Source organism: Hyperolius riggenbachi, chromosome 11 (assembly GCF_040937935.1).
Source record: "Hyperolius riggenbachi isolate aHypRig1 chromosome 11, aHypRig1.pri, whole genome shotgun sequence".
NCBI lineage: Eukaryota > Metazoa > Chordata > Amphibia > Anura > Hyperoliidae > Hyperolius > Hyperolius riggenbachi.
In genome coordinates, this window is record NC_090656.1 from 63,601,165 (window position 1) to 63,628,215 (window position 27,051).

A 27,051-nucleotide genomic window follows, 5' to 3' on the forward strand; every position below is an offset into this window, starting at 1 on the left:
GCTGACCCTGGCTGGGACATTAAAGCGGTATTGTCACCATAAAAATCAGTGCGCTCTACTATTGAGATTTCTGGGCTGTATTGTGGAGAGCACACATCACCAGTCAGGTGACCCCGGAAGCCGCACTGATACCCGCGCAAGCGGCTGAGCGCAATCTGCTTTTCTATTCACAGGAAGACTGCACGATGAGGTAATTTCACCACAGCCTGACACCCGGCCCGCCAACTACTGACGCTACCTCCAGACTGATATTTGGCGTATAAGACGACCCCCCACTTTGCAGAAGATTAAGGGTTAAAAAGTCGTCTTATACGCCGGTATATACGGCTTTTCCGAGGGGTCAATCTATAGGTCAGTGTAAGACTGAATCAGGAAAGGTGTGGTTTAAGTAGAACACATTTCTCAGTCTATCCTAAACACTGGCATGGATTTGGCCATCGGGGACTGGAGTTGAACAGCCCTTGGTCTTTAAAGGGTCTTCTAGAAAGATCTAGTGAGACCATTTGCAAAATACACTTAAAGTGGATCCGAGATGAACTTTTACTCATTGCATAATTGTGTTCCTTACATATAGTTTATAGGGCATTCCTCAAGCCAAATACTTGTTTTGTTTTGTTTTAATACCCTAATTTCCTATAAACTAAATAAGTCACACCCACAGCTTCTCCAGAGTGCCTTGGCGCTTGCAAGGGATTGTGGGATTTCAGTCTGGGCAGGTGAAAAAGGTGTTACTAGCTATAGATTTCAGAGGCAGAGTTTTCACAATCTGAGAGCTGCAGTGCAGATACAAATCAGTTGCCTGTGTAATGGAGGAGATAAGAGTGGAGTTTTCACAGAATATGCAGATTAGCATGCCTAGATACAGATAAGCTTGCCTGTGTGTGTAATTGTGTAATAGTGACAAGCAGAAAAGATGTCTGCTCCCATTGTATCACAGGAGAAAATATTAATATACTGTTGAAGCTGTTTGAAGATAGATTTGCTGTGTAAACTATCTAAACTTTAGATAAGATGTATAGACAAGTCACTTGTTATATTTAGTTTTTCATCTCGGATCCGCTTTAAGATATTCTGCCCTCCTGCAGAAGTTTATCGGTTAACAGTTTTTTGCCCAGTCCTCTAGTACTGCTGCTCTGGCCTCCAACACTGTTTCATGTCATGTGACACAGTCTGATTGGCCAACAGGGTGGAGAAGATATGGGAAGGTAAAACTGCAGTACTGAAGCAGGTAATTATATATGTAGCATAATGCTCCTCGCACGCCCAACGCTGCAGGGAGAAGAGTCCACCTGGCAGGGGGTCAGATCAAGCCCACAGGCATGGCAGTCTCTGCAGGGAGAAGACTCCGCCTGGCAGGGGGTCAGATCCAGCCCACAGGCACGCCCAGTCTCTGCAGGGAGAAAAAGACTCTGCCTGGCAGGTTGTCAGATCCTGCCCACAGGCACGCCAGTCTCTGCGGGGTGAAGAGTCCACCTGACAGGGTGTCAAATTCAGCCCACAGGTATGGCAGTCTCTGCAGGGAGAAGACTCTGCCTGGCAGGTCAGATCCAGCCCACAGGCACGCCCAGTTTCTGCAGGGAGAAGAGTCCACCTGGCAGGGAGTCAGATCCAGCCCACAGGCACGCCCAGTCTCTGCAGGGAGAAAAAGACTGCCTGGCAGGTTGTCAGATCCTGCCCACAGGCACGCCACCTCTGCGGGGTGAAGAGTCCACCTGGCAGGGGGTCAGATCCTGCCCACAGGCACACCAGTCTCTGCAGGGAGGGGTGTCAGCCTGGCAGAGGGTCAGATCCAGCCGACAGGCACGCCAGTCTCTGCAGAGAGAAGACTCCGCCGCCTGGCAGGGGGTCAGATCCTGCCCACAGGCATACCAGTTTCTGCAGGAAGAAGACTCCGCCCGGCAGGGGGTCAGATCCAGCCCACAGGTACACCCAGTCTCTGCAGGGAGAAGACTCTGCCTGACAGGGGGTCAGGCCCAGTCCACAGATACGCCCAGTCTCTCTGCAGGGAGAAGGGGGTCAGATCAAACCCACAGGCATCCCAGTTTCTGCAGGGAGAAGACTGCCTGGCAGGGGGTCAGATCCAGCCCAAAGGCACGAAAGTCTCTGCAGGGTGAAGAGTCCGCCTGGCAGGAGATCAGATCCTGCCCACAGGTATGGCAGTCTCTGCAGGGAGGGGTGTCAGCCTGGCAGAGGTCAGATCATGCCGACAGGCATACCAGTCTCTGCAGGGAGAAGACGCCGCCTGGCAGGGGGTCAGATCTAGCTCACAGGCACGCCCAGTCTCTGCAAGGGCTCAACTGTTTTCTCGGGATGGTATTTGTGAAAGCAAATCTTTAACTGTTCACAACGTATGTTTTCTACCATAAAACGATGCTGGGTGCTCAGATAAATAGTCGATGTACAACTCCTTGTGGATAATGGAGTCACATGATTGAATGTTGGCACACCAATAATATGAAAAAATGTTTCAGCAGGTATCAAGCTGATATTCCAACATTGTAAAAGGTCATACTGGAATCAGCCCTGCATCCATGAAAGTACTCGCCAGTAGGCGATGTTCACGCTAGAAAGGCGTCTGCCTGGGAAAAACTGATGCCTATGTAGCGAGTGCTTTCATGGACACCGGACTGATTCTAGGTCCGACGTTCCAAAACATTGAAATATCAACTTGATGCTTGAATAAACCTGTTTGCGTATTTTTGGTCTGCTGACATCCAATCATGTGACAAGTATCCACGGCTTGTATTTGATTTCCATTTCGTACCAGAAGTTCAGCTGGAGACCCTCTTTGCAAAGAGAAATTTAGGAAATTATATAACTTGACTCAAATTTCACTCAAAAACACATACCACAAAAGTCTCTTTTTAAACCAACTTAGTGACTTTTATTTATTGATGAGCAACAACTTTATACTCCTAAATATCACTAAACTGTGTACGATTAGGAACTGAACATTATAGGAGAGCGAGACCGTGAAATTAAAACAAAGCAGACTGGAAGATAAAGTGATGATCATTGGTTAATCTACCGTCCTCTCTCTCTGAGCTTTTTTTTTAAAATTGGGTGTACACAGAAGCCTTAGTTCTCAGTCGTATGGCAGTTAAAGTTACATCACTCATCTAAACTTACTTTTCAAATTCAGAACCTTTTTTTTTTTAATTTTTATTTTTTTGTAATTTTTTTGTATTTTTTTTGTATTTGCCTGCAATCAGTTTTAAAGCCTCCGGCCACTGGAGGTCGCGGCCGACTTAAAAGGCTGCCGCTGTCCAGCAGGGAAGGAATTAAAACCCATTAATACCTCAATCTTTCTTTACTATGAGGCACCCAGCATTACTGAAAAAAGGAAAAAAAATAAGCCTTATGGATTTTCTTTTTTTAGACAATCTGGTTTTATGCAAGTTAAGTCTTCACTATTTCTAAAAAGCGGAAAGTGACAGATAACTTGGAGAGACGGGGGCGTTAGCCTGTTGGAAGGGACATGTCTATATTTTGCCACGTTTTATTCACATGTAAAAGATTGAATGCTGGTGCACTTTAGTCTTTGGCGAAGCGTGGGAGTGCCCGTAAAAAGGCCACGCAGCCACTTCTAGCCTAGACGCTAAAAAAACAAAAAAATAAAATGTATTCTCTTTATTAATAAGAATCGTCAGACCTCCTCCACGGGGCTGAGTCAAGGTGGTAGCAGCAATTGCCGAACTTTACAAAGTCCTGATTATGGGATCCAGCGGAAAGCTGCTGCTTCAGAATAAACTCAATCGCCTCCAACCCCCTACCCCTAATGAATATAAACCAATACCTGCCCCAGAAGAGGCCATCTAGTGGCAGAACAAGATATAAGCGGTATCATAATGAACCCTGCCCCATCCCTACTGCAGTGACTTAAAAAGGTTCTCCGATTCAATTTATTTACCAGGATGAGACAAAGGATTATTACCTATTAGATTAGGAGGTTATTTATATCTACTTCAAAGCAGAACGTTCACTTTCTCACCCCTGATGCAATAAATTCACATTTGTGACTTTGTAATCCAACTTGTAGAAGTGTGATGCTGTGTAAAGAGAGTCTGAAAAGTTATTAAGGTTATAAAAAAAACGCTTCAGACTCTCTTTAAAGTAAACAAAGTCACACACAAAAAAAAAATTATCTCAGTAGGTGAAAACTCTGTATGGTCCAGAAGCTTCCGCAATCTTCCAACGCCGCTCCGTTCCCGCGCTGGGACCCTTTTTGCCATTAAAGTCAGACTGCTCGCGGCTGTGCTCCCCTCCGTGTGCGAGCGCAGGCACACAGTGGCATGAGTGGCGCCGTGATACTGTGTGGGCTACACAGTATCACGGCGCCACTCATGCATGGATTTTCTCTCTGTCCATGAGTGGCTCTGCACTACTGCAGAGGCACTGCTGTTTGCACACTTGCGTTCATACACGGAGGGGAACAGGAAGAGGGTCTCGGCGGGCAGCAGAGGGGTTGTGGACATCGGGGAGGACTCTGCAGCATGCAGAGATTTCACACGATGAAAGTATGAAACCTTTTTTTAGGTTTACTTTAATAACGTATCTATGGCTTGACACGGAATCTGCAGCCAGGCTAAGCACAAATCTGAGTTCAGTCCGTCAAAGCGGAGAACGTGAACTTTACAAAATCAGCGGGTGAGGGAGGATTAATACATTCAGGTATTGAAGAGGTTTAAAAGACAGGTGCGAGTACGGGAATAATAAAAAAAAAAAGATCTGCTTACCTGGGGCTTAGTCCACAGCCCCTGGCAGCCGATATGTCCCTCGCCGCAGCTCCGGGTTGCAGATGCTGACCTCGCCCGGTCCGCATCTTCTGCGCAGTGCTGCGCTGAATGCTCCAGACCACGTAAGTGCAAGCACCAGCGGTGCGGCTGCGCGCAGAAGATGCAGGCCTGGTGAAGTCAGCATCTGCAATGGAGGAGATCCCAGGACACAAAGGCTGCCAGGGGCTGGAGGAAGGCCCAGGTAAGTAGATCATTTTTTTCCCTGCTCGCACCTGTCCTTTAAAGTCTTACCTACAGTCTGTCTTCACGGAATCCATAAGTGCTTCACAGTCCAATATGGTGGCCCTGCAGTGACATCGGCAGAGCAGTCAGTAACAACGAGTGACGACCTTTGCGGTGTTGGTGCAGAGCCGCCATGGCCTAGTATGGAGCTCTTGTGGATGGTATCAGGGCTGCCTTTCAGCAAATTTTTACACCAGCTAAATACAAGAACGTATTTTGCCTCCCGCACTGTTTAAAGCTAACTAAATCATGACATTTAGGAAGACCAAAGCAAGACTGCGTTGCAATGAAGCTTTCAAAGATTGCAAAGGTAAAACTTTTTGGCTCAAGTTTTGCTCAGCTGAGATAATCCAAGACTCCATTCGCTGATCACCAACCCCACCGCTTTTCAACAGCTCTTCTAGCCCTTTACTGAAAGCCAAAAACTGAAGGCATTTTGTGCATTCAGATGCTCAACGGTAAATTCCATGAGTAACCATCAGAGGGAGCAAAATGCGATGGAATCTATTGGTTTTGCATGGCTTGACTTTGGCATTCAATAAAAGCTGAAAGAAGCTTGGTGTGGGATCATGGTTAGAGAGACGTCCTGGCTGGCAAACTAGAGTAAAGAATCCCAGGAGCAGTAATGTTCTGTTCCTTGGAAAAGCTCCTTGCACCTTAGTATGACAATCCGTGATGTCCTGGATGGTGCGGGCAAGCTTTCCTGCTTCTGATGGCCACACCCCTGGACAGAAAAGTGCCGCTCCATTCAGACCAATGTTGCCATTACCTACGGGATCTCATTCCCCCAGTACTATAAATAAATTCAACTGGAAAACCTCTTTATTGAGAACCTGTCATGCCAGTTCTTGCCTCTCTGATCCAGTGCTGGAGAAGTAATGAAAGCAGTCAGTTTCAGGGTAAGTACGTCATGGGCATGATATGACGTTCCTTATCCCGATCCCACGCTGTAAGACGATGACAGGTTCCCTTCAACTCTTAATTTTTTTAAGTAACATGGTATGCTTTAAAGTTTCAGCATTCCAGGAATGGAACAACAAACCTGATGCTTTGCTGCCCCCAAGTGCCTTCCTCCGAGGAGGACGCCGCAAAGCGAATCCCATTCAACCCTTCCTCCTATTCTACACTAACAACTCAAAAGGAAAAAAAAAAAATCAGAGGAAACAAGTGGAAGCAAAGAGGAAATAGGAAGATCACTCGGAAAAAAAAAAAGTAAAAGGAAGTGAAGAGGTGATCCTTGTGACTATGAAGCAGGAGTCTTGCGCGTGTCGGCGGAGCTCACAGCAGGTCTACGCGGCGGTAATACAGGAGGTAGGCCGTGCGCTCCACAGTTTGTTTTACCACCTGGAACTGGCTAATCACTTTGACTGTTTGGTCGTCGATGCGCAGCCAGCCGTTCAGCCCGATCTGAAATACGTCGGTGGTGTAGTGACCACCAGTGGCGCTGTTCCCGTGGTGGTAAACAACTAAAAGGAGAAACAAAGGAAATGGTAAATGAAGGCAAGAACATAATCAACATAATATATGCAAAACCTGAGACAGTGGCCTCAATTCACGGAGCATTATCAAACACTTTATCAAACGTTTGATAATTTACCTCGTGGGTAAAATCTCATTTTAAATTCACTAAGGTGTTATACATTTATCGAATGTTTTACCGATAAAACGTTCAACAAATATATAACACCAGAGTGAGATTTTACCCATGAGGTAAATTATCAAACGTTTGATAAAGTGTTTGATAAACGTTTGATAATACTCCGTGAATTGAGGCCAATGATAGCAAAAGGATTTTGACCTACCTGGGGCTTCCTCCAGCCCCTGCACTCTGTCTGGTCCCCTCCGTTCTGCCGCTAAGGAGTCTACAATCCAGTTGGGTTGCAGGCCACTGAGCCTGTGCAGTCCTGGCCACACCAACTCGCTGGTCACGCTCCTGTGGTCAGGAGCATTCTGCGCAAGTGCAGTTACAGTCTTGAAGAACTGTGCATGCGCAGAATGCCCATGGCCACGGAAGCGTGATCAGCCTGGACCACGCATGCACAGTAGTACACACCAAGTCACAGACTTTACCATGCGTAAAGCAGCACAACAGAGGGGAGCGGGCGGATGGTGTGGGAGCAGACGGACTACAGGGGGCTTGGAGGAAGCATCAGGTAAGTATAAAGTTTCTATAATTGTCCTTTGAAGTAAACAAAACATCTGGCTTAGCATATGTAGTGCATGCGGCAGCCATGTTGTAAAAAAGGAACAGATTAAAGGGTTGCTTCATTTCGGTACAAAAATCTATGGGAAATATATTATCACTTAAGTCAGTCTGTATCGCATCAGAGTGCCAATACATTATTTCAACTTCTGTCTGCGCCTAACTTTTTACAAACTTGCTGGGAACTATGGCAACAGTACACAGCCTGGTGTAAAGGAAAAAAAAATCCTAAATGGATTAGTTCACAAATCTGCACATAGCAGGAATTAAAATTTACTGTATTGCTTCTCGCGCATACTGTGGCTGGGTTTACTTCAACACTAAAAACACCATCATAGGTTTGAATAATCACAGACCGAACTTCAATCAAAAATGCGTTTTATATGCTCTGTTCAACGCAAGTACAAATTACCCCCAATAGTTTTACAAACCATTCCAAAAGGTGCGACAACCCCCCACAATGACACTGATAGCATGGAGACTCACTTAGCAAACCTCTCCATACTCCCACTTTATTCAATTATGATAGTGGTATAGGCCAAACACCCACTACAGCTCGCTAATCACTATCACGCAGCATTTTTAGTCACAGTCCTTAAAGTGTACCAGAGACCTTGGAAACTAAAGATTTGATACTTACCCGCGGCTTCCTTTAGCAGCAGAAACACGTCTGAGTCACATGCCGTTCTCGCGTGGTCTGCCGTTCAGCCCCAGTAACTGGCTCAGTCGGGTCCAGTGTGGGTCTTCTGCGACTTGACGCGACTGAACCAGTTACCGGGGCTGATTGCGGCTGAACGGAGGCACATGGGAGGCCGGCGTGGGACTCGGACATGTTTATGGGGTGGGAGTAAGCCCCGGGTAAGTATCAAATCTTTAGTTTCCGAGGTCTCTGATTTACTTTAAGGAAATTTGGGGATTTTTTTTTGCCGTTACAGTGTTGCAAGGGTTGTTGCAGTGTTTTTTCTAATCTACTGCAACACTACATTGATTTGTGCTGGGATGCGGGTTCTATGGATGCACCATAGGGATTAATGTTTATCGCCGCTGTGCCAAAGATCTTATTTCCTATTACATTAATAAACACCAAGTCCCCCATTCACAATTTCACGACACTCTTCCCGCTTATGTCAGATTCACTCACCTGCAAATAGACGGTAAGTCCTTTGGCCTTTAAAGATCTTACTTTTTACTCCAGGGGACAAAAGATCTGTAACAGAAGAGACACATACAAGTTAGAGCTTCCTCCATACACCCAAAAGGAGGCAGACTGCACAAACATCTCTAGAGCCTGGCACACACTTTCAATTATGATTGGCCAGTCACTGACCAACTTTAACCACCTCCATTGTTGGATGAGCGGATCAGAGGAGTCTGATCTGGCTTTTCCTTGCCCACAAACACGCTGAAGGCACACACTGAGGAAGCACACAACCAGTGAGCTGATCAGTAGGAGTGGGGAAACAGGCATATGGAAATAGCATGTTGCTGGCAGCAAAACTCAACTTGGCCATTATTTCCTTGGATGTGGTATATTTAGTGAGCAACTTAATACAATATAATTGATAAAATTGCCTCTTTTTTTCCCCCCACAAAATTACTTACTATATATTAGTCAGTGTTTGTTTATTGTAAAAGCTTTCCTCACTCTGATTTACATTTTGAAATATATCACAGTGGTGACATATTTACTGCTGGCAGGTGCATCACTGTGGAATGTTTGGTTACTGAGTGTTCCAATGCCAGTACAAAATATACCTGGTCTCCCCGAATGCTCTGCAGTGCCTCTAGGGAACGGGGATGCCTGGGCAGGAGAGAGCAGATTGGGGGTTTACCTCTGGGGCAGTAGGACAGATGGAGGCAAGGGGCACATGCTGGCAGCAGTGGGGGGGGGGGAGGGGCACATGCTGGCAGCAGTGGGGGGGGGGGGGGCACATGCTGGCAGCAGTGGGGGGGAAGGGCACATGCTGGCAGCAGTGGGGGGGAGGGGCAAATGTTGGCAGCAGGGGGAGGGGCACATGCTGGCAGCAGTAGGGGAGGGGCACATGCTGGCAGCAGTAGGGGAGGGGCACATGCTGGCAGCAGTAGGGGAGGGGCACATGCTGGCAGCAGTAGGGGAGGGGCACATGCTGGCAGCAGTGGGGGGAGGGGCACATGCTGGCAGCAGTGGGGGGAGGGGCACATGCTGGCAGCAGTGGGGGGAGGGGCACATGCTGGCAGCAGTGGGGGGAGGGGCACATGCTGGCAGCAGTGGGGGGAGGGGCACATGCTGGCAGCAGTGGGGGGAGGGGCACATGCTGGCAGCAGTAGGGGAGGGGCACGAGCAGTAGGGGAGGGGCACATGCTGGGAGCAGTAGGGGAGGGGCACATGCTGGGAGCAGTAGGGGAGGGGCACATGCTGGCAGCAGTAGGGGAGGGGCACATGCTGGCAGCAGTGGGGGGAGGGGCACATGCTGGCAGCAGTGGGGGGAGGGGCACATGCTGGCAGGGGCACATGCTGGCAGCAGTGGAGGGAGGGGCACATGCTGGCAGCAGTGGAGGGAGGGGCACATGCTGGCAGCAGTGGAGGGAGGGGCACATGCTGGCAGCAGTAGGGGAGGGGCACATGCTGGCAGCAGTAGGGGAGGGGCACATGCTGGCAGCAGTAGGGGAGGGGCACATGCTGGGAGCAGTAGGGGAGGGGCACATCCTGGGAGCAGTGGGGGAGGGGCACAGGCTGGGAGCAGTGGGGGAGGGGCACATGCTGGGAGCAGTGGTGGAGGGGCACATGCTGGGAGCAGTGGGGGCTTCTGTGGGTTGGTGTGGACACAAACCAGTCAGCGCCTCATCCTCTTCTCCCCCCATAACAGATTGCTGATGTGTAGATATTTCATCTCTGACTCACCTTTGCTAATTTCCAGGTCGACTGGGTAATCGATATTCTTCACCAGCTTCTGGCAGCCGCCAGTCTTCTCGAAGACGAAACGTTTGAGGTGCAGCACAAGGACGGGAGGCAGCTCCTCAAGCGTCACCCTCCGGCTGATCTCCACCTGAAAAGACAGGAGAGGAGTCACTATCAGCTGACCAGTGACATAATACGTTCTTGCTGGGCACCCACTCAACAGATGCAACTATTGGTCTACCCATCCTGATAGTGAGCCTCTGGCAGGGCCCTCCCACAGAGTCTCCAGCTTGATCAGGCACCTGCACTGTCGGACAACCCTCTCTCACATATTAGAACAGACTATGAACTACTGTTAGACATTTCCATGATCTTGTTTTTTGTTGTGAGCGCCTTGTTGTATGTAAACCCATCAATCTATTGTGCAGCAATGTGTAATGTCGACACTTCATAAATACAATAATAAAAGCTCTCCCGCCAAGAGTGTGTGAGGGTCACATGATCAACCCAAGCCCGGCTTGTACCAACATCCCCAGCATGCAATGGGGGAGAACCAGGAGATTGTGTAAAACGGATTATGTAAAGACATGCAGACCAGTTCTGTGCAAAACATATTGGGAACTTTTTTCCTTTTTAATAACTTCAGATTTGCTGTGAAGTTGCCTATTAACGGTGCAATCTCCCAAACTATTCATTGGATTGGATGCAGTTAGTGGTGCTGATCGCCGACAGTCAATCACTCTATCGATCCAAATTTCAGAAAGATTCTTTTTATCTGTTCAGTTTGCTTATTTTCCCCTCCATTTGTGAGCCCATACGGTTGTCTCTGATCAATTGCAACGATTGGACCAGGCAGCAGATCGTTCAGGAAACTGGATCATTAATGGGCACCTTTAATCAAACGTTCAAGAACAGTTTTCTACGTTTTTATAGAACATTATTAGTACTACCTGCATAAAGTTTGGAGGAAAGTTGCTGTTTTTGTAAAATAAAGTAAAATATTGGCACTCCCAATTCTTATATCATCCTCTCCAGCTGCCTGCCCTCTACCTTCAAACACCCGCCACCCCAAACTCAACCGTAAGCCACACCTCCTTACTACAGACTGACAGGCATCAGGCAATCACTAGGGAGGTGTGGCTTTGGGGGGCACCACTTTTTTCCCACCTCATATGCCATGTCACATGTGAGTTTTTCAGACAGTGCTGGGTTACAGAGGATATATGCATCAGTACAGCTGCTATTTTCATTTCTATTTTACAATAAATGCAGTTATGTTTTCACAACTTTTTCATGCAAAAATATTGTAAAATATTTCTGCATTAAATGCACACGAAGCAAAGTTCTGGCTTCAAACAAAGCTCAGAGGAAGGCGGGCCTTAGCTCAATCTGTAAAGAGGCAGAGCTTTCATAAAGGTGGAAGGCAGGGCCTTAGCTCAATCCATAAAGGCAGACAGTTAGTACAGGTGGAGGGCGGGGCCTTAGCGCAATCTGTAAAGAGAGAAAACATTTGTACAGGTAGAGGGCGGGGCCTTAGCTCAATCTGTAAAGAGGCAGAGCTTTCATAAAGGTGGAAGGCAGGGCCTTAGCTCAATCCATAAAGAGGCAGACAGTTAGTACAGGTGGAGGGCGGGGCCTTAGCGCAATCTGTAAAGAGAGAAAACATTTGTACAGGTAGAGGGCGGGGCCTTAGCTCAATCTGTAAAGAGGCAGAGCTTTCATAAAGGTGGAATGCAGGGCCTTAGCTCAATCCGTAAAGAGGCAGACAGTTAGTACAGGTGGAGGGCAGGGCCTAAGCTCAATCGGTAAAGAGGTGGAGCTGTCGGTAACTGACAGCCAGTTAAATGCTATACAGCTTGGACTTTACTGGTCAGTGTAATAAAATAAAATGCTGTCTATAGCAAATCTTTCATTCAATTTTTCTGCACTGCAATAATCCATCAAATACTAAATCATCCCTTACAATACAAAATAAACTACGGGATTTGGTGACAATCTAAAACACCAAATGCGGTATTTTACCAACCCCTTATTTTTTCCCGATCATGTCTTAGTGAATGGAGGGCATAGCAGGGAGGTGAAGTGGTGTGTGCCGTTTATGCAGGCAGTCTCATATCGCACACCGCTGTACAGAGGGCAGCTGCAGACGCTAGGAATGCACAGACCGGCACACAGATCCTGGAGCGTGTTCAGCAGCAGCTTGCGTTCAGCTACAATAATACGAGTTAGTAATTGGGGGTAAGGCTCTCGTCTGCAGCCAGGCCTGAAAGTATTCGCAACACGGCCAATGAAATGACCGGTTTCCTTCTATACAGAAGCTAAGCGGACTTGGTCTTTGGCTGGTAAAAGAACGCTGGTAAGATGCCAGCATGTCAGAGTTACACGGATGGGGCTAGCGGACAGCGATGCATACAAGGTCCCTGTATTCCGGATTTCCTCTCTCTATAAAGTATCCCAGGTCATAGCAATAGAACAGTGCTGCCCCGCCAGGAAGGGAGGAGGAAATTCGATAGCCTTTTATTACTAGAATTGTGTGGTGTTTTTTTTTAACTATATCCTGAAATGCTAATCCTCAGCTTCTGTATGAGTGACTTCTTGTCTCCCCCCAGACACAGATTTCTGCCTTTGTTTTCTGAGGAACAATCATGCCAGGGCAGTAGTTTCAGTTCTGAACCGATTCCGATTTCTTGGCCCGTATCTGCGGTCTGTGAAAAGTTCTTTCATCTTAAGGCTCATACACACATCAGACCATAGTCTTTGAAAAATGAAAGATCACAGACCAATCTTACCACCCTTCATGTAGTATGAGAGCCATACTCTACACAGTCTTTTCTATGGAGCTGAACTCCCCATCAGAAAAAATCTTTGCAAGATGCTGCACACACAGATGCTGTACACACACAAAAGATCAGTATCTGCAAAAGATCCATTCCTGCAAAATGCATTCATAGTCTATGATATCTGCAGATCATCATACACACCTTGTTTAACAGACATTCATCTGCAGATCAGATCCACCAGGATGGATTTTCAGATCTGCAGATGATTGTCTGATCTGCAGATGAATGTCAGTTAAACAAGGTGTGTATGATGATCTGCAGATCTCATAGACTATGAATGCAATTTGCAGGAACGGATTTTTGGCAGGAACAGATCTTTTGCAGATACTGATCTTTTGTGTGTGTACAGCATCTGTGTGTGCAGCATCTTGCAAAGATTTTTTTCTGATGTGGAGTTCAGTTCCATAGAAAAGACTGTGTAGAGTATGGCTCTCATACTACATGAAGGGTGGTAAGATTGGTCTGTGATCTTTCATTTTCCAAAGACTATAGTCTGATGTGTGTATGTGGCCTTAGACACGCAACGAAAGGAAAAATTAAAAGCACGCAACAACAAGTAGGAGTTTGGGAAACTGTCCAAATTCCCCCCTCTTTCAAAACTGGAAATACAAACTGAGCAATAGAACAAAAGTGTGTATGTGTGGTGTATGTGGTGTGGGGGGTGTATGTGGGGGGGGGGGGGTGTATGTGGTGTGGTGTGAGGGGGTGTATGTTGTTGTGGGGGGTGTATGTGGTGTGGGGGGTGTATGTGGTGTGTGTGTGTGTGTGTGTGGGGGGGGGGGGGGGTGTATGTGGTGTGTGTGGGGTGTATGTGGTGTGTGTGGGGTGTATGTGGTGTGTGTGGGGTGTATGTGGTGTGTGTGGGGTGTATGTGGTGTGTGTGGGGTGTATGTGGTGTGTGCGGGGTGTATGTGGTGTGTGTGGGGTGTATGTGGTGTGTGTAGGGTGTATGTGGTGTGTGTGGGGTGTATGTGGTGTGTGTGTGTGTGGGGGTATGTGGTGTGCGTGGGGTGTATGTGGTGTGCGTGGGGTGTATGTGGTGTGCGTGGGGTGTATGTGGTGTGTGTGGGGTGTATGTGGTGTGTGTGTGGGGTGTATGTGGTGTGTGTGTGGGGTGTATGTGGTGTGTGTGTGGGGTGTATGTGGTGTGTGTGTGGGGTGTATGTGGTGTGTGTGTGGGGTGTATGTGCTGTGTGTGTGGTGTATGTGCTGTGTGTGTGTGTGTGGGGGGGGAAGGTGTATGTGGTGTGTGTATGTGGTGTGGGGGGGGGGGGGTGTATGTGGTGTGTGGGGGGGTGTATGTGGTGTGTGTGTGGGGGTGTATGTGGTGTGTGTGTGTGTGTGTGGGGGGGGGGGGTATGTGGTGTGTGGGGGTGTATGTGGTGTGTGGGGGGGTGTATGTGGTGTGTGTGGGGGTGTATGTGGTGTGTGGGGGGGGTATGTGGTGTGTGGGGGGTGTATGTTTGTGGTGTGGGGGGTGTATGTATGTGTGTGGTGTGGGTGTGTGTATGTGGTGTGTGTGTGTGTGGGGGGGGGGGGGGGGTGTATGTGGTGTGTGGGGATGTATGTGGTGTGTGGGATGTATGTGGTGTGGGATGTATGTGGTGTGGGGTGTATGTGGTGTATGTGGTGTGTGGGGTGTATGTGGTGTGTGGGGTGTGTGTGGGGTGTGTGTGGTGTGTGTGTGTATGTGTGTAGTGTATGTGTGTAGTGTATGTGTGTGGTGTGTGCGTGCGTGCGTATTACACGTATGTTACATTTTTCCCCAATTAAAAATTATTATTTTTTTTGAAACCTGGGAAAATTGTTTGGGTGTAAATATTAAGAAATTGACAATCTACCACACACCATTCAATTTTTTATAAAATATGATTAGAAAAAGCTATCACTTTTATTCATATCGAAAAACAGAAATGGGAAATCTGATTTCTTGATCGAATAAAAAAAAAAAAAGCTTTTGATTTTTTGTTTTTACCGAATTGCCATAAAATCGATCATTTAATTGTATAGAGCGGCCAGGTGTATGCAGATAAATGGAATGGGACCGCCCCCTCCAGTGACGGCCTCGTGTGATTGGTGGTCTCACTAGGAAGTGAAGCTCAGCATCTCTGTATTAAGCTTCACTTTGATTTCAGCCATCTGTATCCTGAGGCAAATGTCCACTCAATGGATTCTTGACCACTGCTGAGAGAACCAGACTGAAAGTGACAGTGGTGGGTGTACTGCTCGTGAGACAGCCAGGCGTTTTATCCTGGTACACACATCCAATTTTGATTGGCCAATGTTACCACTTCCGTGATGTACTAGAGCATACCTGTCCAATCTGTTCAGAATATTCAAAATCTGTTGCCTCTCATACTTCATGGAGGTGGTAAAATTGGCCAAACAATCAAAATTGGATGTATGCACCAGGCTTTAGTATGTGTGGCTGGGGGTAGTAAAACATCCTGCCGGCAAAAGCCCATTACCTCCCCTGACCTTACCCATTGGGAGAAGCAATCCCAGAGTCCTCTGGGCTTAGCATGACCCCTTAGTTATGTGGCAGTGATGGTAGCAATTTCTTTTGTGAAGAACCTCTTGAAATGTGATCACTCAGCTTCTCTATACGCCCTCGTTGGACGCATGTGCCGGACAGGCCTCCACAGCAGCTTATCTTTGTTTTCAATACAACAACTACTGTTCCTGAGAACGTGCGCAGAACGCTGGCACCCCGTCCCAGACACGGTGAAAAGGACATGCCGTTTATTTACAGAAGCTGGAACTTTCTGAAAATTCTAACATTCCTGTGATAATTGTGCCTTTCATCTGTTCCGTGTCTCCCGGATCCCGAGGCTGACCACATTACGCAATTCTACAATTACAAACGTAACAGATCAAGAAGCGTCTATCTAAATTCGCCCGATAATTTGGGTTCTGAAAGCTTGGCACATGTGTGTTTTCGGCGCAAGCTGTCAGCACCTGTACCTGCAGCTGTACTTTTACCTCTGGACCTTTCAAATAGCTTTAAAGAGAACCTAAATTAAGAAGGATATGGATTTTTCCTTTTAAAATACTAGTTGCCTGACTCTCCTGCTGATCCTGTCTCTCTAATACTTTTAGCCACAGTCCCTCAACAAGCATGCACGTCAGGTGTTCTGACTATAGTGTGACTGGATTAGCTGCATGCTTGAATCAGGTGCGATTCAGCCACTACTGCAGCCAAAAAGATTAGCAGGACTGCCAGGCAACTGGTATTGTTTAAAAGGTAGCATATTCCTCTCAGTTAAGGTTCCCTTTAACCACTTCATTACTGAAGGGTTTTTCCCCTTTTGTAACAGAGCAATTTTCACCTTTCAACGCTCCTTCCATTAACTTTCCTATAACTTTAATACTACATATCACAACAAAACTATCTATATTTCGTTTTTTCCTCCACCAATTAGGCTTTTTTTGGGTGGTACATTTCGCTTAGAATAAATGCATTTTAAAAAGAAAAAAAAAGGAAAAAAATTTAGCTATTTTTAAAATATGTGTTACCATAATTAAGACCTACACATTTTATTTGCTCATTTGCCTCGATTATTAGAACGTTTAAAATATTTCCCTTGTACAATGTATGGCACCAATGTTTTATTTGGAAATAAAGATTGTTTCTAATTGTGTGTCCATTATTATTTACAAGGCAATATATTCATAAATAACATTAATATAACCCTTTGACATACATATTAAAAAAGTTCAGTCCCTATGGTAACTATATATTTTATTTGTAAAAAATGTTTTGTATATAATTTATTTAGGTAACTATGGGTGAGAGTGGGAAGAAAAGGGTTAATTTTAAATGTAATTGTGGTCTTTTTATTAAAAATAAATAAATAAAGGTGTCATTTTACTATTTGGCCACAAGATGTCCTGGCGCATTATTTCCTATTAGTGAACTATATGTACGTTAAACAGAAAGTAATGCGTGGATGTGTTATTCTGGAATATACGACGCAGGCATCTCATTGATGCTGGCAATCGTTGACACAAGGACTTAGATGAATGAATGGCAGCTGCGTTCCCATTCATTAATCTCCCCTCTGACAGGTGGCGACAAGTACCCGCATGTAAGCGACGGACGTTCGTGGCAATAGACGTGTCTACGCCCATGGGCAGGAACTTAAGTCCTGCGGGGTGTAGATAGTTAAAGGGTACCTTAAAGCAGCAGGGACAGCCATATTATCCCAGGAAAAACAACACGTATATAAGTAGATAAATATTTGTTCTACTTACACAACAGATGTATTGTACTGTCCACGTTTTGATTTCAGTGAATTTTATATACATAGTAAATAAAGAGAATTCTGTTCCTAGCATTTTCGATCTTGATTCCCTCTGACTGAAGCCAATCCTGATGCCATTTCCTCCCTTACTTTTTTCTCCTAGAAACTGCACTGTCATAGCTAGCTTGTGCTACTGCAATTCTGGAGGATCTCATCCTTCCTCAGAGGACAGAACATTCCTGAATAATGACCTTTCAGACTGTCACCTATAACGATCATGGAAGGTAATTTCTAGCAATATGTAGAAAGTCTTAAAGGAAGCATCCAGGCATATTAAAAAAAAAAAATGACATTTACTAACCTGGGGCTTCCTCCAGCCCCTTGCAGCAGCTCCGCCCCCAGCCCGGGGTCCCTGCTGGTGAAGAGACCGACCTCGTAAGGTTGTCCTCTACTGTGCCTGTGCGAGCGCCGCTGTCAGTCACTCGCACGTGGTGTGGAGTGTATGGCGCCTGCGCAGGATGCTCCCAGTGATGTGAGCGAGGACACGCGCGGCCACGGCCCTGCAGTTGCTGTCAACTTGTAAGACAGTAGAAGTGAAAGTGAGCCGCGGCAGGGGACTGGATGAGGCTGGTAGGAGCCTCAGGTAGGTGAAACTTAAAAAAAAAAACACTGAAGACCTACTTTAAAGGAAACCTAAACTGAGGGGGATATGGATGTTTCCTTTTACACCATATCAGTTGCTTGGCAGTCCTGCTGATTTCTCTGGCTGCAATAGTGGCTGAATCACACACCTGAAACAAGCATGAAGCTAATCCAGTCTGACTTCAGTTAGAGCACCTGATCTGCATGCTTGTTCAGGGGCTGTGGCTAAAAGTATTAGAGACACAGAATCAACAGGAGAGTCAGGCAACTGGTATTATTTTAAAAGGAAAAATCCATATCCTCAGTTTAGGTTCCCTTTAAAGCAACACATTTTTCTGCTTACAACAGAGCACTAAAATTCTGAAACATATTTTTGTAGTATTTTACAGACTTTTACCGATTTAAATGTAACTAAAACACCCCCCAAAAATACGATTTTGATTTTAAGCGTTGAATGAGAAAGCGAGGGGGTTATTGATGGCCTGATTTTTAGGCAGAAGGGTGTTTGGAATAAGGATTAAGTGTCAGACCAATAACATTGGGCTCAAAAGATTTTATGACGTCAAAACGAAGTCTGTCTTCACTCTGTTTTCTCTCAGTCTGGCAAACAGTGGTGATATTTATCCAGTATTTTTATCAATACAGCATCATTTTCCTTTTGCCCGCAGAGCGCTCGCAGCAAAGCCATTTGATAAATGGATGAACATGCTCATTTTGTGACCCGTTAGTGAGTTAGGCCTCAGGGCAGTGTACCTCGTAAAAGCGCTCGCTGAAAGTGACCGCTTGTCTAAATGTCATGAACGCAGGTTGCGCAGCGCGCCTCCCACTCTCCGTCATGTCGTCTCAAGCTAAATTATCATGCCTGGCTTTTTTTTATTTCCATCCCAGACATCAAAATAAAAAGCAGACGCGGCCGCTGGTAGATAAACTCAACGCCCATTTCTACTAAACCTGTAATTGAACAGCGGTCTTTCTCCGAGGACCAGAAATGACAGGTTACAAACCAAACCCTTACATGCAGAAATCACAACTTGGCGCTGAAGGTTACGCCCACAGCTGCTCGACCTTCAACCAGCCGAAGACAAATCCACACCGGGACTTATTCCCCTTCTTCTGCGGCTGGGGTTTAACTCACACACTGCCACTGTCTGCATAAAATTATATACAGAGCTGAAAGTGACTGAACTCGGAAAATACGCACAAACACCAAATACACTTACTAAGTAGGCTGAGTGGTCCAGTTTATAAAAACAGAACAAAATAGGCCACTCTTTAGTTTGCGCTTTTCAGAAAAGCACAGAATGCATTAAATAAAATCATTAGCCTGAATTTGATACAATATCTAGCAATGTCTAGGGCAGGGGTGTCAAACTCAAATACAAAGTGGGTCAAAGATTGAACACTGGGACCTTGGGCCAACCTCAATGTCTAATGGCCCTTCCCTCCGTTATAAAGTTCCCTGGTGTCTAATGACTCCTCCCTATACAGTTCCCTGGTGATTAGTAGTCCTCTATCCCCTATACAGTTCTCTAGTGTCTAGCGATTCCCTCCCCCCCATACAGTTCCCTGGTGTTTAGTGCTTTTTACCCTCCCTGATGATCTAAAGTGGGACAAACATAATGCAAAGTAGGGAAACCACATGGGCCAAATTTGATGGCTCTGCGGACAATAGAGGAGACTCTTCCGCAGACAATTATCTGGCCAAAGGCTCTCACCGACTTCTCTGCAGAGAATATATGAAAGTCTGTGGGAACCTTAATGCTGGGGATACATGGTACGTTTCTGTACCGTGTATCGACCAGCTGATAATATTCAGCTGGCCCGATAAAGCCACTGGACCCGCGCCCGCTCAATCCCCGCTGGCGGACAATGACAGGGAATTGAGCGCTGATAAGGAAGCGCCGGCTGGGATGAGCGGCAATCGATCCGCGGGGACGCGGCTGTGGTCGATTAGCCGCCGGATCGACCCGTGTATTCCCAGCATTAGACGGTTTCCTTTCAAGGAGCCATAAAGCAGCCCAGGCACTACGATGGTCTGCTTGAGGCACTTCCGACTTACCTCTTGTTTGGTTTTTGTTGTGTAGCCCTGAACAGACTCCCGGGCCACAAGGCTTTCCAAAGCGTCTTGGACGGTGCGAATCTTCTCCGATTGGATGTCCAGTTGCAGGGTAAAAAATGGCTGTAGAGTCGCTGACTCTTTCGAGCTTTGCTGATAAACGACGGATCTGGAAGAGAAACAGACCGTTTTTAAAGTTCTGTCAAAAACAAAATCCACAGTTACAAAAGAAAACTATTCAACCCAGAAAGGGCAATCAATGACTGGGTGGCGATCTGCCATCAGAGGAAAAAACCATTGGAGGGGTTTCCACAGTACTGAAAGGGTTAACGCAAGCTATTTTGCTTCATTTAGCTGCTAATTCATAAGCTTGCCATTGCCAGCATTTGTTTGAAGTGTACCATGCTACCAGGTAGAAAAGTTTCTGCTGCATCCAGGGGGAAAGCAAAGAACTTTCTCTCCTTTGTTTGCTCACTAATTACTTAGAAGTCTATCTGATAATTTGTCCTTCAGTCAGTAATGATATTAGTTCGCTTCAGTGAGGTGTAAAGAACGTTTAAGATGGACGTCTGCCAGTGTCCATCCTAGCTTAATTGCCAGAATACACATTCCTTCATCCCTGCATTGAGATGAAGGAATGTGTTTAACCGTCCATTGCTCGAGAGCCGCGGTCATGTTTTCCAAGATGCTGTGTGAAGCTTCTAATGTCTTTTGCATTCACAATTCCAAATCACCCTAGGGGCTCAATACAGGAAGTGACAAAGGAATAAGAATAACAGGAACCAATGCTGTTTGAGCACATTAAAACGACCTGCTGGTAGCTTGAACTGGCACCATTAAAATGACATCAGACCAGTCTGTTTCCTATTCATTTTGTACTGTATAAGGTTTTAAATAAAGATGTAATTTTGCGTGTTATCCCCCTTTAAAGGACTTCTGGCATGAAAAATCTTAAAATGTAAACATATACAAATAAGAAGTACATTTCCTCCGGAGTAAAAGGAGCCATAAATTATTTTTCTCCTATGTTGCTGTCACTTACAGTAGGTAGTAGAAATCTGACATTACCGACAGGTTTTGGACTAGCCTATCTCCTCATGAGGGGTTCACAGGGATCTCTTTATTTTCAAAATGCACTTAGTGATTGGCAGTTGCTCCGCCCAACTGCCATGAAAGTGCGCAGCAAGCACAGAGGCTGGCCAGCATCTTAGTATAAATCTTTGTCGGAGTGTTTTAATAAAGAATAAAGGCCATGCTCAGAATCCCCTATGGAGAGATGGACTAGCCCCAAACCTGTCAGATTTGTATTACATAGGAGAAAAGTAATTTATAGCTCCTTTTACTCTGGAAGAAACATACTTCTTATTTGTATGTGTTTTCAATTTTAAGATTTTCACAACAGTTCCTCTTTAAAAATGTATCCTGACCCTTTTCCAAGTCCAGCTCAGACTAAGCAAGCCATAAACATGTACAATGTGAGACATACAAACACAACACTCAGCTCACTCCTGCCTACGTGGAGGCCTCTGTGGTTCACAGTTTACCATCCATTCAGAGTGTGCCAGCAGTGAGGAGCGGCAGCCTACGCACAGCAGCACTATTCATGCAGGAACCGTCAAGTAGAACTCCTCTGATAAATGAGAGGACAAGAACCGTTGTTCCAGACTCGGCCACTGGAGGCAGCAACCAACCTCCCACTTGAAAACCTCTGCAAACATGCAAGCTAGTACTATTAACCCCCTTGGCAGTATGAAAAATACCGCCAGGGGGCAGCGCAGCAGTTTAAAAAAAAAAAAAAAATTTTTTAAATCATGTAGCGAGCCCAGGGCTCAGCGGCATCCCCCCACCCTCTTCGATCGCCTTCGGCGATCTCCGATCAGGAAATCCCGTTCAAAGAACGGGATTTCCTGGAGGGCTTCCCCCGTTGCCATGGCGACGGGGCGGGATGACGTCACCGACGTAGGGACGTCATTGGGAGACCCGATCCACCCCTCGGCGCTACCTGGCACTGATTGGCCAGGCAGCGCACGGGGTCTGGGGGGGGGGGGCGCGCGCCGCACCGGATAGCGGCGATCGGGCGCGCGGCGGCGGCGATCAGGGTGCTGGCGCAGCTAGCAAAGTGCTAGCTGCGTCCAGCAAAAAAAAAATTATTTAAATCGGCCCAGCAGGGCCTGAGCGGCACCCTCCGGCGGCTTACCCCGTGTCACACACAGGGTTACCGCTAAGGAGGTTAAAGTGAACCATTTGTAGCACCCAGGTCATCTCAATAGCACATTTAATATGAATGTCAACAATGTGGCTCATTAAATAAAAAAAATAAAATATGTTACTTCTTTTTACGTGTATACATTTAGCAGAGGGGTGTATTAGCCTACTTCCTCTTATTTCCCAGGCCTGCGCACAGCAGAAATTTCAGGCAGATAAGGACTGCTCTAATTATTTTATTGCACACATTTGCAAGAGCCAACAAAAAGCTTTCATCAACAGGTGGGTAGGTAGATTGTACACTCACATTCAAAGAGTTTACAGAAGTTACAGATGCTATCTTCACACCTTCCCAGTGGATAAAAAAAGGGCAGCTAGAAGGGCAGAACACAGCAGCTCTTATAGCTATTAGAAACCAGGTAACAAAAGTAGTGCTTGGTTCCCTTTAAAGGGACTCCGAGCAGTGCAGAAACTATGGAAAGATGCATATCATTTTAAAGCTCTCTTTCTCCTCTTTCCAATGATATATAAACCGCCGCCCTACGCCTTTTAGTTTTCGCTATTTTCGCAATTGAAATTGCCGCGGCCGCGATTTCAATCGCGAAAATAGAGAAAACTAAAAGCCGTAGGGCGACGATTTAGGTGTCGCCAGAAAGAGGAGAAAGAGAGCTTTAAAATGATATGCATCTTTCCATAGTTACATTGTATTACACAGGGCGACTTTTTCCTAAAGTCAGCAGCTTCATTCTGCTTAATGGAGCTGCTGACACTGGGGAAAGTGTCGTCCTGTGTAATACAAGTAACTATGGAAAGATGGATATCATTTTAAAGCTCTCTTTCTCCTCTTTCTGGCGACACCTAAATCATTGCCCTACGCCTTTTAGTTTTCTCAATTTTCACGATTGAAATTGCGGCCGCGGCAATTTCAATCACAAGTATAGCGAAAACTAAAAGGCGTATGGCGGTGGTTTATATATCATTGGAAAGAGGAGAAAGAGCTTTAAAATGATATGCATTTTTCCATAGTTTCTGCACTGCTCGGAGTCCCTTTAAGTAAAGCTTATAATTCAGTGTCAACATTCTGCTTCTCTCTCTAAGCCCAAACTAAATACCTAAGATTTCACAAAGGCTCCAAAGTTGCTGGGGAAGAAATCTGAAGGCAGCATATTGTGGAAGCAGCCCTAGAGCTTTTGGACAGCTGATATTTGACACCTGAAGTGAGAGGGATATGGGGCTGACATATTTTCTTTTAAACAATGTACATTGCCTGGCTGTCCTGCTGATCCTCTGCATCTAATACATTTTAGCCATAGCCCCTGAACAAGCATGCAGATCAGGTGCTCTAACTAAAGTGTGACTGGATTAGCAGAATGCTTGCTTCAGGTGTGTGATTCAGACACTACTGCAGCCAAGCTGGCCCGCCAGGCTAATGGTAATGTCTAACAAGAAATAAATATGGCAGCGTCCATATACCTCTCACTTCAGGTGTCCTTGAAAAAACAGACACAGCTTTGTGCTGTAAGCTGACTGAACAACGAGGGCCTACTGTCTTCCCACATCTTTTTACAGGAGGGAGAACAAAATGTGAAGAGGACATGAATTACTGAAACGAGGCTCCTAAAATCCACATTATTTCACCCTCACAGGTCAAATAATACAATAATACAATAACATTTCTATAGCGCTTTTCTCCCATAGGACTCAAAGCGCTTAGGCTCTCTCAGATTCAGTAATTAGTAGGATGAAGTATTCACACAACAAAAGTGACCCCTTCAAGACTCCCATAGAATGTAACTAAATCCATTACAATTCATAATGGGTTATTCTGATATAACCTGGCGGGATGCTGTGTGGGCGCTCGGCACGAAGCCCTGACATCCTCACAACTCTTTAGGTGTGAAAACGACTCAAACACTCGATTCTCGGGCTTTTAATAGCCTTGGCTTTATTTCACAAAATTGCCAGCCAAAGGAAAAAACCCAAAGTGGCAAACGCCTTACAGAACAGTGCGCGAATGACAGACGGGGGAACAGGGAGTCCGGGCTCCCAGCACACGACACAGAGAATGAGTGGCTGTGGTGAGTGGATTAGATTACACCACTCCTCACCCACCCACAGATGTCTAACAAAACCCTGCGCACTGTGCTGTTTGTGGAGAGAGCGATACTCCAACCACATCCACACAGATAACCACACACACCGGAAGCTGCCACCTGGACCGCTGGGAACGAGAAACTGGTGAATAACGCCACTTATAACCCTGCGGTTGTCTGCATCCGTAGCATATCACACTCCTACACATTTCCCTCAATGTGTCTGTACAGCTCTCTTTCTCTGAACTGATCCTCTAATGATCTGCTAACAATCATGAATGAGTGTGTATACATAGCCTTAAAGAGGAGCTGTTAGGTATAAGGTCTCAGAGAAAATAAACACATATATCAGTAGCTAAAGATTGGCTGTACTTACATTACATATGCATTTCACTGTCCACGTTTGGATTTCACAGAATTTGTATATAGTATATGCAGAGATAGATGCTCCTGACAGCTCATGGCAGGCTCCATGTTTTTCTGTCAAATGTGTCGTCATGTCCTGCCTGCTTCCTGATCACAGATAAGCTGGTACTAAATAACACAGTGTGCAGTGAATATTAATGAGCCATGTGGCTAGGAACAATAGCTGACTCCTGCAGTGTACTCTGCCCAAGATTTATCAGTGCTAAGCGATTACAAGCTGCTGTAACGTCTCATTAGCAGCCGAGGGGAGAGCCCCAGAATGCTTTGCAGTATGGTATGCGGCTTGCGTCTTCTTAAGAATAACAGACTTGCTGATAAGCACACATCAAAGGTAACTGAGATTTTTATCTTCACTAATTGCTTTTGAGCTTCCTTCTAAACTGTTTAACACAGGAGAATAGAGGTTTAAATTAGCTTCTGCAGCCTGACAGTTACTCTTTAAAGAGAACCTGAAGTGAGAAGAATATGCCGGCTGATATATTATTAAACAACGCAGATTGCCTGGCTGTCCTGCTGATCCTCTGCCTCTAATACATTTAGCCATAGCCCCTGAACAAGCATATAGATCTGGTGCTCTGACTGAAGCTGCATGCCTGTTTTAGGTGTTATACAGACACTACTGCAGCCAAAGAGATCAGCAGGGCTTCCAGGAAACGGGTATTGTTTAAACGGAAATAAGCATGGCAGCCTCCATATAGCTCTCACTTCATCTTCTGGGCGGACTATGCATACACAATCAGGCAGAGGAGAGTAAGGGAGGAAATTACATCAGGATTGGCTTCAAGATAGACACCTAGAATCCTAAGAAGAATTTTCTCTGTTTTTACTATAGAAAAATCACTAAATCAAACCGTGGACAATGCAATACATATGTTATGTAAGTAGAGCAAGTATTTATCGACATGTGTGGTTTTTTTTCTGAGATAGTATGGCTGACAGCTCCTCTTTACATAATTTAAACATTAAAGTCACCTCATGTGTCCTCCGAAGATATCGGTGATGGAGGTCTGAACAAAGTCTGCTTGTCTGGTGACGGAGCTGCGGTTGCGCGGTCCCACCTGCTCCCATTCCTCATCACTTCCTTCCTGTTCTTCGTGGTTCGTTTCATCCTCTTTGTGTTCTGACTGAGTCTCTGGACCATTCGACACAGAAACATCTTTGTGGAAATAAAAAAATAGGAAAAAGAAAATAAAGATTACATCAAAGTGAATATAAGCAACAATTAAATGATTTCAGTAGTGGTGAAAATCTGGCAACTTCTCAACACAAGTGCGTCCTCTCCTGGCTCCACCCCCCGGCCAGAGAAATCGGGTGTGGGCCCCCCCGCCTCTGCTAGCAAAGATCAGCATTTTGTGATCCGATTCCAATCGCTTTAGGATCGCAACGTGCTAGGTACCTGAAAACCAACTGAATCTGAGGCTGTGCAGGAAAGGACATGCCTGCAGAGGAAGGTGAGGCCGCGTGACCCCGAGAGGCTCCGTGCTCAGGTGTCTTGGCCAGCGGCGCTGGGGTGGAGGAACACACGAGAAGCCTCTGGAGTGGGGGTGTCAGCCTCAATCATGTAAGGGGCCACTTTGTTAAAATTTAACAGGAGGGGGTTTCTGGTGGGTACCCTAAAAGGTCAAGTGAAATACTTGAATTTGGCCCCTGCACTGCCGTGGCTCCTCTGAGTGGGAGGCAGCGTGGTATCAGGTACAATACCTTAAAGAGAAACTCCGACCAAGAATTGAACTTTATACCAATCAGTAGCAGATACCCCCTTTTACATGAGAAATCTATTCCTTTTTACAAACATACAGTGGAGGAAATAATTATAAGACTCCTCACTGATTTTGTAATTTTGTCCAATGACAAAGAAATTAAGTCTCAGAACAGTATCATTTCAATGGTAGGTTTATTTTAACAGTGGCAGATAGCACATCAAAAGGAAAATCGAAAAAATAACCTTAAATAAAAGATAGCAACTGATTTGCATTTCATTGAGTGAAATAAGTTTTTGAACCCCTACCAACCATTAAGAGTTCTGGCTCCCACAGAGTGGTTAGACACTTCTACAAAATTAGTCACCCTCATTAAGGACACCTGTCTTAACTAGTCACCTGTATAAAAGACACCTGTCCACAGAATCAATCAAGCAGACTCCAAACTCTCCAACATGGGAAAGACCAAAGAGCTGTCCAAGGATGTCAGAGACAAAATTGTAGACCTGCACAAGGCTGGAATGGGCTACAAAACCATTAGGAAGAAGCTGGGAGAGAAGGTGACAACTGTTCGTGCAATTGTTCGAAAATGGAAGGAGCACAAAATGACCATCAATCGACCTCGCTCTGGGGCTCCACACAAGATCTCACCTCCTGGGGTGTCAATGGTTCTGAGAAAGGTGAAAAAGCATCCTAGAACTACACGGGAGGAGTTAGTGAATGACCTCAAATTAGCAGGGACCACA

The 27,051-nt window shown here is 45.9% G+C and overlaps 1 protein-coding gene across 2 annotated transcripts in view; it reads right to left on the minus strand.

Annotated features, from left to right (window-relative positions):
• Positions 1-2,861: 2,861 nt before the first annotated feature.
• Positions 2,862-27,051, minus strand: part of USP10 (ubiquitin specific peptidase 10) — a 103,019-nt gene continuing 78,829 nt past the window's right edge. For both annotated transcript variants that reach the window (XM_068260180.1, XM_068260179.1), the window contains exons 10-14: positions 25,578-25,761; positions 19,885-20,050; positions 10,103-10,247; positions 8,363-8,428; positions 2,862-6,484 (exon numbers count right to left, since the gene is read on the minus strand). In XM_068260180.1, the coding sequence (XP_068116281.1) occupies positions 6,297-6,484; positions 8,363-8,428; positions 10,103-10,247; positions 19,885-20,050; positions 25,578-25,761 (749 nt within the window). In that variant the 3' untranslated portion in view covers positions 2,862-6,296. The remainder of the gene's footprint in view (positions 6,485-8,362; positions 8,429-10,102; positions 10,248-19,884; positions 20,051-25,577; positions 25,762-27,051) is intronic.